Below are 16,249 nucleotides of genomic sequence, written 5' to 3' on the forward strand. Positions count from 1 at the left end.
TCCTCTGCTCACTGAACTTCATACTACACAATATTCACTCCAGAGAGCTAACTACATATCCCTTTGTTTCCTCTCTGGAACTTTTTTTTTTTTGCTTCCCCTGCAAAGAAGTCAACAATTCAGCACAAAGGGATCAGGAGTCACGCTGACACGTTGTGACAGAATCACGCATCTACACGGGATTCGTCCCATGCCGAAAATGCCTGACCAGCAAACAGCAGAGGCAACGCATCCAGCGTCACAGCCGGCGCAGCCTGAGAGAGACGTGCCCCTCAGACTCCACACCCTGCGGGCAACGTGTCCTACTGCGGCCTGGGACAGAGGTGACAGGAAATGACAATAAGACTTCCGAGAACAACCCTTGCTTTGCTCTCCCTTGGCCTCTTTGGGCTCCTGGAGGCAGCAACCATCGCATGCAGAAATGAAGAGGGTGGCGCTGTGGACTGGTAGGTAGGGAGAGGTAAGGCGGGGCGCACCGACCCAAGGCAGCACATGCGAGGCGCACCGCGCAAACCCTAAGGAGAATTTCCACCCTGTTTCCTCTCTTCACAAAGAAAGGAAGCTCGTGTGCAAAGGGGCCACTTTTCCAGGCAAGGGTAGGCTGCTGAATGAATGAGCTTGCCCCCCGAGAAAGAGCTGGGTAGCCCCTCTCCGGCCTGACTCACTGCTCTGAGCAGGGCAAGGCTGGTAGCTACGGAAGTGGCACTGAGCTGCCAGCTTCTGTCAGTTGGCAGTTCCCTTCATTTCCGCTGTGGCTTTTCCTGACAGAACTCTGCCAACATCCTTTCAGGGACTCACCAAGGAGAAAAAGCACGTGACATTTTCTAAAACTGGAGCACGCACGTCTCCTTGTGGGACTGAGCAGGTAGCCGTGGCCACACGCGGCCCTGTTTGATTACCTTTGGTTTGGTTGGCAGCACAGGCAGGTGCTGGAGCGAGTGGGAGGTCACCGGCCTCTTGTGCAATATTCGAGACTCTAAACCCAGGGTCGCATTATAGTCACGGGGTTTCTAAACTTTGCTCAATTTTTCACTCTTGCCTTTGGTGTTTGGGTTTGCCGTTATGTTTGGCATTTGGCTTTGTACAACCTTACTTCATCTTTTCGCAACTTAATGCCAGGCTCTGTGCTGAGCTTTGAAAATGCATGAATGTGAATAAAACATTGTTCCTGCCCTGAAGTAGCTCAGTTATGTGGTGAGGAATAGGGGGAGTAGTGAGGGGTATAGAACCCAGAAGGTTTCTCTAAGGAAATAGTTTTTGAGCCATGTTTGTGGTTTTTGTTTTGTTTTGTTTTGTTTTGTTTTTTTTTTTGACAGGCAGAGTGGACAGTGAGAGAGAGACAGAGAGAAAGGTCTTCCTTTTGCCGTTGGTTCACCCTCCAATGGCCGCCGCGGTAGGCGCGCTGCGGCCGGCGCACTGCACTGATTCGATGGCAGGAGCCAGGTGCTTCTCCTGGTCTCTCATGGGGTGCAGGGCCCAAGGACTTGGGCCAACCTCCACTGCACTCCCTGGCCACAGCAGAGAGCTGGCCTGGAAGAGGGGCAACCGGGACAGGATCGGTGCCCCGACCGGGACTAGAACCCGGTGTGCCGGCACTGCAAGGTGGAGGATTAGCCTAGTGAGCCGCGGCGCCGGCCTTGAGCCATGTTTTAAGAGCAGGCAAGAAGTAGCTAGAAAACGAATGGAGACCCAAGGGTATCTCAAGGCAGTGGAAGAGAAATGAGAAAGTATACAGAGGCCAGGAGCAACATGGAAAGTTTGGAGTTGCAAGCAGTTTGGTAATGCTGGCGCTCTGGGAGAACTTGGGGAAGTGGCAGCAGGTGAAGCCAGAGAGGTTGGTGAGGGCTAAGTCAGGAAGGGCTTCCTGTGCTAAGTGCAGGGTTTGGATATGACATGGAAAGAGCTCCTGAAGGAACACGACATGGTGAGATTTGCATCCTTGGAAGCCCACTGGCTTAGAGACCAATGGAACTTTTGCAGCATTGCAGGTGAGGAGAGGTGTGAACCAAAGTTAAAGAAGTGATTGTGGACACAGAGAGGAGAGGACACAAAGAAGGCTTGGTGATGGGTGAGTTGCTGAGAGTGGGAAGAAGGGAAAAGGGAATGATGACTTTCAAGTTTCTGGCTTCTGGGACTGCATGAATATATGTTCTCTAATAGCATGGGATGGACAGATTTAGAGCAAAATATAAAATTTGTTTTAAAATATGGAGTTAGAGTTTCTGGGACACCTTTGTGTTTAGGTTTATCTGAACCTCTAAGAGAAGCCCGAGCTAGAAAAGGATTCAGGAATTTCCAGTATATTATTGGAGACAGTCACTCAGGGAAAACATTTAAAAATACACACTTACAGTCCAATAGCCCCTTCAGAGTTGGACCACCAAATTGTGATAGACATGTCAAATTTATTTTTGTCACATTGCAACAGACATGTTATTCAGCAATATCTGTAGGAGAGAATATAAGCAACTTGTGGCCCAGCTGCTACAATTTACTGAGGAAGTTAAAAAGCGGAGGCCATCCAGTTAACCCCAGAGAATTTCATGTTTCCTGCCACACGTGAGGACCTAGCCCTGTGAAGAAGAAAGCAAAAGCAGGGCAGGAGAGAGTCGACTGAAACAGGAATGTGTCCCTGAGAAGACCCTCTTGAAGAGTGTGACGCTCTTAGTGGTACACTATTACGTGGTAATAGTGCATGTGTGATATTATGGGGTTGACTGAGCATTCACAGGTTAATGATGAAGCATGCAATTAGTAAGCATTGGCTAAGACAATGGTTCTCAACTGAGAAGACTTTTGACACTGTCTGGGAACATTTTTCATCATCAAACACTCAGGGAAACTACTGGCATCTAATCAGTGGAGGCCAGGAGTCCTACAATGCACAGGACAGCTTCCACAAAGAAAGAACAAGCTAGCTCAAAGTGTGAAAAGAGCACACTGAGAACCTCTGGGTGATGTGATCCAAGAATGACAATGCTATACATGCCTACCCGCCTGTGCTCCATGTGCCATCCAAAGTAGCTGTACATACTAGAAACATTAGTGATGGAAAGAAAAGGCCTAGTTAGCTGTTCCTGGCCCTGAATCATCCCTGCTTTGCATTCTAATAAACTGAGCTGAAGAACATGACTTAAGCCCAAGATTCAAGGTGCCCCCATGTACTCTGAAGCCCAAACCTAAATCCCAACTCAGCCAACCAGTTGCAAAGAGCGCTTCCAGACAAAGAGCATCTAAAGTTTCTCCAGTTTAGGGCTGGACCATGGCCTCTCCTGTGGAAGCAGCGAAGAAAGCCATTGTCTATGTATATATACTTTCCCTTCAGGGTGGAGAAAGAGAAAGACAGCTTGAGCAAACCCTTTCCCTTAGAGGTCTTCTGTGAAACATGAAGTAGAGGTGCCGTTAAGAGCTTGACATGACAGCCACCAGGAAAGCAGTCAGCAGATGTTAGTGATTAGCAATCATTTTCTTTTTTAGGTTTACCTTTTATAAGTTACCTAAAAGGCAAGACAAGGAAGATGGAGAGACGGGGTTAGAATACCTGTACCTAGACTCTACCACTAGAAGCTGGAGGAGAAGTAAGCAACTAATGAACAGCACCAAGAGTGTTCTGGGAAGAACACTGCAACAGCTATATGAAGCAGATGCCTCTGAGGTATGGGATACTTCATCATTCATTTGAATCATAAAATACTTAAAACAGAATTCAAAGCTTCCAGAACAGCTATGGAAACTTACTTTATCTGCACATCTTCCAGTCCCAGTAACTTGAAGTAAGCTAGCTCAGACTTAGCCTAGGACAACTGTCTGAATCAGTCTGACTGATAGCTTGGGAAACAGTCATCATACTCTACAGCGATGCCAAACTGTTGGTCCGCTTGGCATCACATGCAGTGATATCACTAGGTAAAGTGTGAGCTAATTGTATATTCAAGTCTTCTGGCTGTCAACCCTTCTGCCAATCCACTCAGTGCTTGCTAACCTATCCACCTAAAAGTCATCGTGGGGGTGAGCCCTCTCCTGCTGCCAGGCAGCCTAGATCTGTGATCAGTAGGCCCTGAGTTATGGGTTGTCTGTGCCACGGTGTTGATGACTGATGATGATACAAGGATAAGGTATTCCTTTTAATTAATTATGTTCAAAATAATAGGTTGACAACTAGACATCTACTTCAGGGTTCTCGAACTAACTTGCCTGAATGGAGATTAATCCTGCTATCTGGACTTCATCAGGCAACGAGCTAACCAGCCAAAGAGAGCTAGGTATGTAGGCCTGCTGGCAGCCTCCCAATATTCCAGTAGCCATCTGTTGTTCAGTGACAAGATACTGCTTTCCAAACAAGGGTGACTAGGAAAATCAACCAGTAACCAGCATCCAATTACACTTTTGTATGCATGTCCTAGCAATAACTTACAGAGAAGCAAATCTATAAAATGATTCCATTCCTACAATATGATGGGCTCTGTGCTTGACCTTTGCACGTGTCGAGCAATTTAATGCCCACAATACTGTTTTAGCCGCTAGCAGTACTGGACATATAAGTCTGAGTATGTATGCAAAATGTGTAGGGAGCTGTCACTGTGTGTAGTAGTAGTCATTTTATTCACCAGTCATTAAGACCAGACTTCAGAGACAAGTTACAAAATTAAAACTGGTTTGTAGCCTTATGAGTGCATGTCATGTGCCAAGCACTGTTCTAGGCGCTTTTAAAAATTATTTCATCTTGGGTCCACCATTGTGGTGTAGCAGGTAAACCCTCTACTTGCGATGCCAGCATCTCATATGGGTGCCAGTTGAGTCTTGGCTGCACCACTTTCAATCCAACTCCCTGCTAATGCACCTAGGAAAACAGCAGAGGATGACCCAAGTACTTGGGCCCCTGCACCCACATAGGAAACCCAAATAAAGCTCCTGGCTCCTGGCTTTGGCATGGCCCAAACCTGCATATTGAGGCCATTTGAGGAGTGAACCAGCAGATGGAGAATCTCTCTCTCTCTCTCTCTCTCCCTCTCTCTTTCTCTGTAACTCTGAGTTTCAAATAAATAATCTTTAAAAAATATTTAGTCTCAACTACATGCAACCCTGTTTCAAATAAACATACTAGTACGTAAAATAAAAAATTGACTATTACTTCTTCTGCCTTCTAAGGCTACAGTGGGGATCAGGAGCATAGCCCGTGGATAAGAAGATAAATGCTGTATTGTTGTCTTCTCCATCACAGGGACTGAGAGGAAGGGAAGAGGAATGGTGACATTGGGAAGCCTCTGCCCTTTACCTTGGCTGGAGTAGACAGTTCTTAGTTTGACAGAAAACAATAATGATCTTTGCAGGTACCAAGTCCACTCCAGAGCCTAGGAAGGAGAAAGAATTAAACTACTCTGCAAAATATAAAAAGATGGAAGGAATAAAAAAAAAAAACTGCAAGAAAACAGAGGGAAATTGGAGTGGGACATCATGGTAAAGGAGTTAAGGCTGCGCTGTGACAAAATATGCCAAATTGGCATATTTATTATTTCGCAGTAAAATTCTTCCAGGAACTGTACTTCAGAAACGGTCACTTGGCCTATCATTATTTCCTAAATGCAGCAAGCTGTAAAGATTCTTTGGGAAGGAATGTCCTTCTTATAGCAAGACCAGAAAATAGCCTTGATCCCCAGAGCTAAATAACCAGGCCTATATGAGCCTTCTCTTCCACTATCTTCAACACTCCCTCCCCAGTATATACTTAGTAAGCTCCTTAAAATGTTCTGCCCCAGACCAGAGAGCCAGTTTTTTCTGTCATTCCTTCACAAATTGACAGTTTGTTGTCTAAAAAGTATAAAGGCATCAGACTTTGGTTATTTCTTCAGACTTCACTCTTCGAGGAAGATCTCCAGGTACATGTAAATTTAATAAAATGTGCTTTTCTCAATCAACTCTTGAATTAGCTGAGTTCCTAATCAAGCCAAAGAGCCCACATTAGAGCTTGGGGGATGGAAGTGGAGGGTGGGGGAGTAATGGAGATCTCTCCTGACCCTATAGTGGTGACATAAAACCATTAAATGAAGTCCACTCATACACAATGCCCTGACTGATTGGTTGTGGGAAGAAAATGACAGGAAAGGGGCTGGTTTCCATGTCTTATTGGGAAGGAGACAAAGAAGCGAGCAACACCAGTGAGTGATATCCAGGTGAGACTGAGAGTTATTTGGAAGCTAAACTGTGCACCAGAAATGACAGCACTGCCCTAACTCCCCCATCCCCTGGCCTGCAATCAAACACCTAACAGAGTAGAATGCAAGATCAGACCAACTAGTTTTAAACCTAAATGTCAAGGTGACCAAGATCAATAGCTTGGTGTCATTTGGAATATTTCCTTTCTTTTCCCTTTGCAAATAAGAGCCTTCTATACGCCCTCATAATAACAATTCTCAAACTATGTGTACTGTATACCACACCCACCTGAGTATAGTCACCGTTAGACTGAGGGGCACAAACTGTACCCTTCTTGTTCAACACCCAACAGTCAAAACAATGCTCACCATATGTGTTAAAGGAATAGCAAGGTCCAAGGCACACACCTGCATCTCCCTATTCTTTAAAAAAAAAAAAATTATTTACTTACTTGAGAGATAGAGCTACAGAGAGAGGGAGAGACAGAGAGAAAGGTCTTCCACCCAGCCTTCTCTGGGTTTTCCATGTGGGTGCAGGGGCCCAAGCACTTTGGGCCATCCTCCACTGCCTTCCCAGGCCATAGGCAGAGAGCTGGATCAGAAGAGGAGCAGCCAGGACACCAACCGGCGCCCACATGGGATGTCAGCATGCAGGCGGAAGCTTAACCTGGTGTGCCACAGCGCCGGCTCCACTCCCTGTTCTAAAGATGCTTGATCTTTCTCCTTTACCAATAAACTCTCTTCCTACCAGGCCTACAGCACATTCAGCCTTAGTTGGCTGTTATAGTCCTGGTTGGAATAATAAGCACTATCTATTAGAAACATAAACTTCCTCACCAGATCTTCTCAGAGCCCCTCCACATTGCACCCCGAAGGCACACAAACGGTCTCATTACTACGTACAGCTCTGGTAGCTCGTAGATAACTGCGAGTTCTCTAGAGAAGGATGACACACATGCCATTCTGCAGCTCTGGTCAGTTAAGGGAAATGAAGGTGAGAAAGCAGTTTTTCCTAAATGGTAGCCAGAGTGCTACACAGACTGCATTGTACATTTTAAAATTATGTCAAATAAGTGACTGCGAATGACTCAATTATTAGTTTTTTTCTGAGAGATAAGAAAAGGGCTGTTTTTTCTTTAAGGAAAGGGCTGTCCTTTCCTGTTTTTATTATGTCACTGAGTTTTTTTTTTTTTAATATCAACATTACTGGCTTCAAGAAAAGTCACTGCATCATGACACAAATGAAATGGAACCACCGAGAACAAATGTATGTAAATTTCCAAAGTATGACCAACCGACACTATCAAAATAGTAGCTTTATTTTGACTCAAAATTTTGGCTAACTCTTTGCAGAATGGACTTGTATTTTACTTTACCAGAGGAGATCCAATATCACACGTTAAATTTCACCACCTTTTCCAAGCGGGAATATCAAGTTAGAAAAATGAAATGACACTGAGAAACTGATCGCAGAAAAATCATCCAATGTCTGGAGGCAAGGGGGAGCTGCTAATGAGAAACCCTGAGTAAATACAAAGCTATGACCAAGCAGTGAAGCACCAAGTGGGCAGAGGAAATCAGTTCCTGACATTGTGCCTGTAATATCAATGGAGAAAAAAACAGGTGTAATCCCTGCTTGATTGTTTCGACCTCATTTCCTGGACAAATAATTCAGTACTGTTTTATCATACACTGGCTTCTTTATCAGAAACATGGTTCCAAAACAATCAAGAAAAAAAGGAAAACTACTTTCACCACAGATCCACAATTCATGGGGCCCCTGTCACATGAGCTGAAGCCATGCATGGTTGGGAATAGACTTCCTTTCCTCCTGTTTCGCGTGTGACAGAGTTCATATTGATGGGGAAGCTGCCTATTAGGAGAACGGATGACTCCTCATGTGTATTATTGAAAGCTCTGTATTGCAAGCTGAGAAGCTGGTAGAAATGTTGTGAGCATTTGAGAATGGAAGACTTATGCCATTGTAACCCTAATATATTCCTGCAGAGTAACCGTACAGCCTATCTAATATACAATGATGGAGTCCCTAAATCTGCGAATTACAGCAGAAAGTACGGACACACCAAAGGTATGACAGAAGCTCTTAGTTTCTCTTTCCTATTGAAAACCAACATTTTCTTAAACATTTCGTCTTGAATAGTCTCATACCAAAAAGATAGCTTTTCTTCTTAATGCTTTGTTTTGACAAATAAAAATATGATTTCTGTATCACAGAATATAACTATATAGTTTGACTTGGAAATCCCTTTCTCAGGAACCCCATTTTATTTCTCTCTCTCTCTCTCTCTCTCTCTCTATATATATATATATATACACACACACACACACGTATATGTTTTAGAGCACAAATCAAACTACTGACTATTGAGAATACTCAAGCATACATACACATACACACACAGCAAGTTTATTTGTATATATATGTATGTGTATATGTGTAGGGTGTGTAGTCAGACTGATTTACTATTTTTTAAATATTTAAATATTTATTTATTTATTTATTTGAAAGGCAGATTTATAGAGAGTCAGAGGCAGAGAGAGAGAGATCCTCCATCTTTTGGCTCACTCCCCAAACGGGCGCAACAGCCAGAGCTGGGCCAATCCAAAGCCAGGAACCAGGAGCCAGGAGCTTCTTCTGGGTTTCCCATGCAGGTGCAGGGGCCCAAACACTTGAGCTATCTTCCACTGCTTTCCCAAGTCTTGAAGAGAGCTGGATCGGAGTGGAGCAGCTGAAACTCTAACTGGTGCCACTATGGAATGCCGGCACTGCAGGCAACGTCTTTACCCACTACACCACAACATCGGCCCCAGATTGATTTGCTATTTACATTGAGTAAAAGTCACACTTCTTAATGTAAACATTTTTTTAAAAAAGCACTTTTAAATTGTTTTATAGAATATCAATTTTGCTATTGTAGATTATGTTATATAATATTATTATATAGTAATTTTATTATATTAATTTATCATTATGCATTTATACATAATGCAGTATATATATATGCATTAGAGAAAATTTCTAAATGTAAGTAAACAAATGTGTAATCCTAATAACCTGTTAGATAACTATACTTGATCTTTTCTACTTTTTCTAAAAATATTTCTTAAAAACATTTTATGAAACAAGTATAATGGCTATTTTTGAACATTTTTTAACTTCACACTCATGAATAACTTTCTGTGGCAATATATTTTCCCCATAAGGTCCTAAACGCAAATGCCCTTGGAGACAGGCCAGTAATGTCAGCAGGTAAAGTGGATGGAAGTAGCAGGTGACTACAGGATACACACTCACTTAAAAGGGGGCAGTTATTTCTCACTTGCCTTACAGGGATGCAATTTCTCAGGAAATGTTGAAAATTAGTATTTATGGAAAACTGCTCCAGTTTTTACATGTTGGCAAGAAGCTTAAAGGTTTAAAAACACTCTGCAAGTCTAGCAAAATGTGCTGGATATGGCCCATGGGCTGCCAGTTTGCAATCTCTGATTTAGAATATCATCTGCAGTGGCTGTCGAAAGCCATGAGCCTTAAGAACTTTGGATGGCCCTACTTATGTGGAATCCAACAATTTTGATAACATGCCACATTCTTCAATCTTTCGTCTAGCAACTTCCAACCATTACTCCTTGTCCCCTTTATTAGCTGCTACAAGGGTTTGGAAAAATGCTAGAAAGAGAATGAGGCCTAATGTCAAGTGGGGGAGAGGGGCAGGTTGGTTCTGTTGCCAACAGATGCTGCATCATGCTGCGATTCAATCCAGAAGGTTAGGATTTCAGCAAAGTATGACTGTCAGCTGAGCAGAGGAGAGCACCTGAAGGTCATCCAGCTGATAAGCAACACAACTTTCAACATTTTCCCCTTCACCATAGGCCTTGAACCTAAAGAGCAACTCTGAGAAGTTGCTGTTTGAAAAAGAAATAGCTAGCATGCATTTGGTTTCCAGTCTAATGTTAAGGTAAACATGAATGCATTGACTTAAATTCACTAAGTTGCATGGTTAAATGCAAACTGGAAAGTCCAGTTACCATACCAAATCTATCCTGCGAGATCTACAAACACGGAAATAGTTGTAGGTGCCTGCTGGACAGGCATTTTTCCCATGTCACAAAATGATGTAAATGTTTTTATTTTTCTCCTTTCTGGCTTTCATGTTATTTTGCTCTGGAGGTTTTTGCGAAACGTAATTGAGTAGGAAGCTTAGCAAGACTTCCCTTTTTCCCCTCATTGATTCTTTTATCAGGCTTGTAGAACTGAGTGACTCTTCTGGCAATAAATGAACACCAGTTTCTTAAAATACTGCAAGCATATTTCTTCATTTCATATTTTCTTTTTTAACTCTGTTTTAAGCCAGTTTTTGAAACTGGCTTAGCTGCTTAGCAGTAGACACTATCTGAGGCTTGCCAGGTGACTGGATAGCTTTACAAGGTCAAATTCCAATTTAGCAAATTTGCATTCTGCCAAAACAAATTTTCCTTGTGGTTTCAACAAGAAATTCCTCTTAACTCTTCACAGGGTGGCTGCCCAGGCTCCCATTTTGTGGTGACTTATTATCAGTAATGGAGCAACACGTTATGTGCCTGAATTGTTTTTGAAATCTTTAAAATGTGAGCATGGTCCTCGTGATTATTCGCTTAATCAAACAGTAGCCGAAAGCATAAACAGACTTGCCGGGTGCAGCTTTGAACCCTGTTTAAAAGGAGCGTTGTCTTTCTGATGTGTCTGTATGGAATATATCTTCGGTAGGCTTACTGCTGTGGAACAGAGTCCAGGGATTCTGGCTGATTCATTCTATTCCTCGGTTTCCTCCGATTCCTGAAGAAGGCTATGCTTATCCATCCACGGGGAGACGCAATGGACAAAGCGGCATCTGCGTAACTTTTAAGTACCGCCAGTATGAAGCCATAGGTAACACTAGGGGGTGTGAAAAAAGAGAAAGCAAGCTCGGAATTGTAAAACAACGATGTCCCTTCATTTGTTAATCTATTCATAGACCGTCTAATAGCTACGAAGGGCTTTGCCATGGTGAGACACTGGGCAGGCTCACTTACTGGGCTTCAGATTCTGGGGTACCCATGAAGTCGCTGAAGTGGATCAGGGGCAATAGTTGCAAATGTATTCCTGGGCCAGGAAGGTAACCAAACAAGTGACCTAGACAGATGCTGCATGCAAAGCGGGGAGAGTGAAAAACTAGGCTGTTGACCCCTCCTTAGCTCTGTATAAAGGCCTCCACTTCATGGTATTGTGGTGCTACAGGAATACAGGCCTAATAATTAGAAATCTTGGTGTTTTTCACAAGAAAGTAAAAAGAGTGGAGGGGGGAGAGGGAGAGAGAGGGAGGAAAGAGAGAGAGAGAGAAAGAAAAAAAGAGAGAGAAATACAGTTTTTTAAATATGCGCTCAATCTTGTTTTTCATTTTTTAAATTTTACAGACCACATGTTGTGTACACTGACACTATAACACCTTCTTGTTAGATGATCTTCAAGTTTAAAAGAAAAAACCCAAAATACTTAGACTTAGCAAACTATGGTGGAGGAGGGAAAGTGGGAACACTGTTTAGTCAATCACCTTTTACTGAGGCATTTGCTACAGTCATTGAAGAGTGACTTGTCGAGACGCTTAGAAAATGTTTCTCATCAAATTTCCACCTTTTGGCAAGGACACTGAGCCTCTTAACTAAGTCAAGCTCTAAGCTAACCAGTTGAATTCATCAAATAATTGCAGAGCAGAACATCATAGAGTAGATAGGTGTACAAGCTGATAGAGTGATGATTCTTGATGCTAGATGATCAGTACAAGGAGTGTTGTACTTTTCTATATGCAAATATTGGAGGAAAAAAATATGACTTCCAAGGCCAGATTACCTGGTTTTAGTTATCAACTACATCAGTTACAAGTTTTATAACATTGCAGGTTATCACATAAAGTCTCATTTAATTCATCTATAAAATGAGGGCAATGATAGTAGAATTTATCTAATCAAAGATTTTAGGAAGATTAAATGAGTAAATTCAAGTAAAACTCACAGAACAAAGTCTAGAAAGTAGGAGGTACTCGTTAGGTGTCGGTTATTTTAACCAAAAGTAACTTAAAGGCTACCTTTTTAAAGAAAGTGTTTCCAACCAACAGATCAAACTAGTTGAAAGTATTGCTATAGAACCGCAATAGCTGGGTCCACCCATCCAACAGGCACGAAGTCAGTCACTGACATCATTGCAATAAAGTGGGTATTTATTTCAAAGTGCAGAGCATGATCTGGGCAGCTTTTGCTTAATTTCCAGGCTCCCCTGGGAAGGTTAGGGTTAGAAGTGAAGGTTCCTATAGATTGTAAATGGGGCTGAGAGGAGCATGTTTAGCTCATGTCCAAGTTCCTGGTTGATCACTGGTGCTCATCACCTTCCTTTGACTGGTCAGTGATGTTGTGCTCTGTAGGGAATTTTTACGGTGGCCAGGTGGGCTTCAGTGGTCTGCAGGTTACATAAGTGGTAGTTACCTTTTGTTCCAGACCTGGAATTTCCCTTCCTGCACCTGGAATTCCCCTAAACAAACCCCTCTGGACAATACTGGCTAACAAAGCCTTGCTGAGAGGGAAATGGTTTCTTGAGTCTGGCGATTAGAACCTTGTAGGGCCAGCTGTACAACTCTCTCAATCCAGAGAATTCCTTTTGATAAAGGCAGGCAAGGACACCTTGCACTAAGGGAGACAGATGAAAGGCTTGGTGCTGCCTTTACATTATAGGGGTTGGGTAGAGTCTCAAATGTGTTTGAGTTTTTTCTTTCGTTTTATTTTTTAAACCACAACATGATATATAATATCAACAGGCATTTCCATTTGTGTCTAAATTCTCAAAATTTCTTTATTTTTCTTGATTCAGCTTCTCAGCTCCTGGTGTGCAATCCAAATATCTATAGCTGTTCCATCCCAGCCATCTTTCTCCAGGAGCTCAGCCACATGGCCCGGCTCTGCACCACGGCCAGCTCCTCAGAGAGTCCCATCCGCCGTGTCGCCACACTGCAGTCGGCCCAGGGACACAGTTTCCTCCATTTTGCAAAGTCTGATTCTTTCCTGGACGGTATGAAAGACCATCCCCAAACAATGTGCTATATAACCCTGCTGTTGGACTCACTATGGATTGCTTAAAGGAAATGTTCTAATTCTTTGGGGGAAGATCAGTAGCAAAGAAGAGAGCAAATAGGAATGAAAGGGAAGAGGGCAGTCAAGGATCCATTCAAACATTTGTCTTCTCCATCTGAATAGTAGCATTGCTGATCCAGCCAGAGAAGTATCTCACAACCACAGAGCCATAAGTCAGTGACAACTCACAGTCTGAGCCCCTGCTGGGCCTCTGCCACTTCTCTCCTTCCATCCCATGGGCAGTTATTTGAAGCCTTCCTCACTCTCAAATTGTTTATGGCACTCAGGGCCCCCTCACTCACAGAGAGAACACAGATCACCGGGAGGCGTGTCTGCAGTAGTCTCACCCCTCCCCATCAACATCCTGACCAGTTCTCACTCCTTTTTACTTGTTGTCACCACAACAGCCATGTGCCCCCTTTGCGCGGTACCTACCTTAGCCTCAGAATAGTTGATTCATCTGCTTGATCTATTCGTCCTCCTGTGCTTCAAATCTGCCAATCTGCAGATTCCTGCATAGAAGTATGACTCACCGCTCCCTCAATTCTAAAGCCACTATGTCTCTGTTTTTCTTTTTTTCCTAAAAGTTCTTTATAAAACCTTGCTAGGGCCTTCATTGGCTCAGCGCTCCTTCACTGCAGTCTTGCTTCTGTCTGTGGCCACTCCAGTCTCTCCCCACTCACCAATGACTGCCTTAGATGACCTCTTGTCTTCTTTGCTTACCTGCTCCTTTCTTCCTCTACCTATCTAATAAGATTGACTGAAGGGCCACTATCTTCCAAGTTCTATGTTAAGCACTAGAGATCCCAAAATTAATAGGATAGAAATAGCCTTTGCATTGGGATGTATGGGATGTCTGCATCCCCTATCAGAGTGTCTGGATTTAAACCCTAGTCCAAGCTCCTGAGTCCAGCTTCCTATTAGTGCAGACCCTGGGAAGAATTAGTGATAGCTCAAGTAGTTGAATTTCTGCCACCCATGTCCAAGTTCAAGTCTCAGCCATTATTTGCATTTAGGTGGAGAACAGCATATGAGAGCTCGGTCTCTTGCCTCTCTCTGGCTCTGGCTCTTGCTCTCTCTTCCTTCAAATAAATTCTTTTTAAAGGTCTCTGTAGAATTCAGCACTGTTGAAACTCCTTTCTGAAACCCTTCCCTTGGCTGATTTTGAGGCATATACAACCTCCTAGTCTCTTTTCCCTTTCTTTTCATTCTCTTTTGCAGGTTGTCCTCTTGTGACTACTCCTTAGGTGATGGGGTTGGCATATCATCCTCCATCTTTTCAGATCTCACTCTGCATACCCGAGCTGGCCAATTCCAATGAGGTGTCAGGTGATCCCTGATTCTGGATCCACTGTAGACCTCTGCACTGACTGATGAATTCCACAGCAAGTGGCATACTGCTGTGCAGAGGTGGTGCAACCACATCAGAGCCAGCAGGCTAAGCTCATCTCATCACCATCCTCCACAATTCTATTCCTTTTCTAGTACTCTCTACACTTGCCCACACATTCTAGATCCCTTATTTTTCAATAAACTCCAGATCTTTAATGACTCTGACATTTACCTTATCACCAGATTCTTTGTGACAGCTAAGATCACTTCTGTTTTTATTGTCTCAGTGACATTGTATTTTGCTTCTCTCCTCTGTAACTCCTCCCTCCCAATTCATCCTGCACATTCCCTCTCAACTAATGTTTATGATCATCAATCAGTTTCTGTTAATTTTTTGTTAACATACCCTTAAAAATTCCCCCACTTATTTTAGAAAAATCTAAATGTAATCCATTTTAGTATGGCTTCCTAAGACCCCCAGGAACTAGCCCCTGTTTCAGAGCCATAGAGTCCCAAAATGAAATGATTACTTCTCCAGGCTTATTCTTTCCAATGGTCTTTTCAGGGCAAAAGTACACATTGCTCCCTTGGTTGCATGGAACAGAAGACATTTGCAGACACAGTGTCATCATCGTAATGATAACAATAATGCTATTTTCATATCAATTTAGCAAGCACAAGTGGTCTCCCATCAGCTATCAATTACACTGTTATTATTGCGCATGTGACACAGCAAATGTCACATATATTCCTGAGGATATATTCCCCGATTTCTCTCAGTGTAAATACCATCCTCACTGTTTTTCTCCTTCTAAACCCTAGACATTTTTGCAGCCTGGATGGCTCAACATTTGAAGACACACTTGCTAACAGAAACCTGGCAGCGAAAAAGGCAAGAGCTTCCTTCAAACTGCTCCCTTCCTTACCATGTCTACAACATCAGAGCAATTAAGATATCTCGAAGATCTTACTTCAGTTCTTACCAGGATCATTCCAAATGGTGTGTTTCCCAAAAGAGCACCAAAAATCACTGGACATGTATTGGAGACCTAAATCGGAGCCCACACCAAGCTCTCCGAAGTGGAGGATTCATTTGTACCCAGAATCAGCATATTTATCAAGCATTTCAAGGATTAGTTTTATATCATGAGAACTGTAATTAAACTTGTTGAAAGGAAGCATACATGAGTACTATCATTGAAAGCATTGCTATTAGGCCTTCTTCCATTAGAACCATTCTTTATAAACTACAAGCAATAATCCACCCACCATCAGATAAAACACATTTATTGGGTTTGCTATTTTGTTTTCCAATCAGTGGTGATTTATCTACTTTACATTTACATATCATAAACACATTATAAACTTTTATAAATAACTAAGATGAGAATAGAGGGAATGAAATGTTTTCTAGATTAGTCAATTCCCCTCGTACATGAATGTGGCTTGCCTGGTCAGCTCATAGATTAAAATTCATCCCCTTCACAAAGACTTCCCTCTCTACTTCTTCTTCTTCTTCTTCTTCTTCTTCTTTTTTTTTTAAGAAAAAGCATTACTTCTGTACTTCCATACTATTTGGTCACATTTCTCCTATGCTCTTTATGTCCTTG

General features: G+C 42.7%; 1 protein-coding gene across 2 annotated transcripts; it reads left to right on the forward strand.

The window, feature by feature from the left end:
• Positions 1–258: 258 nt before the first annotated feature.
• On the forward strand, positions 259–15,814 carry DNASE2B (deoxyribonuclease 2 beta). Of its 2 annotated transcripts, none has more exons than XM_062193418.1 (6): positions 259–446; positions 3,478–3,655; positions 8,160–8,241; positions 10,918–11,079; positions 13,048–13,245; positions 15,462–15,814. In XM_062193418.1, the coding sequence occupies exons 1-6, from the start codon at positions 334–336 to the stop codon at positions 15,800–15,802; spliced, it is 1,074 nt and encodes a 357-aa protein (XP_062049402.1). In that variant the 5' UTR covers positions 259–333; the 3' UTR covers positions 15,803–15,814. The 2 variants fall into 2 exon arrangements, with proteins under 2 accessions (XP_062049402.1, XP_062049403.1); XM_062193419.1 differs by lacking the exon at positions 259–446 and adding an exon at positions 2,006–2,068.
• Positions 15,815–16,249: the final 435 nt, after the last annotated feature.

This window comes from Lepus europaeus, chromosome 5 (genome assembly GCF_033115175.1).
Source record: "Lepus europaeus isolate LE1 chromosome 5, mLepTim1.pri, whole genome shotgun sequence".
Taxonomy (NCBI): domain Eukaryota; kingdom Metazoa; phylum Chordata; class Mammalia; order Lagomorpha; family Leporidae; genus Lepus; species Lepus europaeus.

Bases quoted from the DNA above. Each gene is read 5' to 3' on its own strand.
- DNASE2B (XM_062193418.1), top strand. From the start codon at position 334: ATGACAATAAGACTTCCGAGAACAACCCTTGCTTTGCTCTCCCTTGGC. The intron at 3,656-8,159 runs GTATGGGATACT...ATATTCCTGCAG, and splicing joins ATGAAGCAGATGCCTCTGAG to AGTAACCGTACAGCCTATCT. The intron at 8,242-10,917 runs GTATGACAGAAG...TATCTTCGGTAG, and splicing joins AAAGTACGGACACACCAAAG to GCTTACTGCTGTGGAACAGA.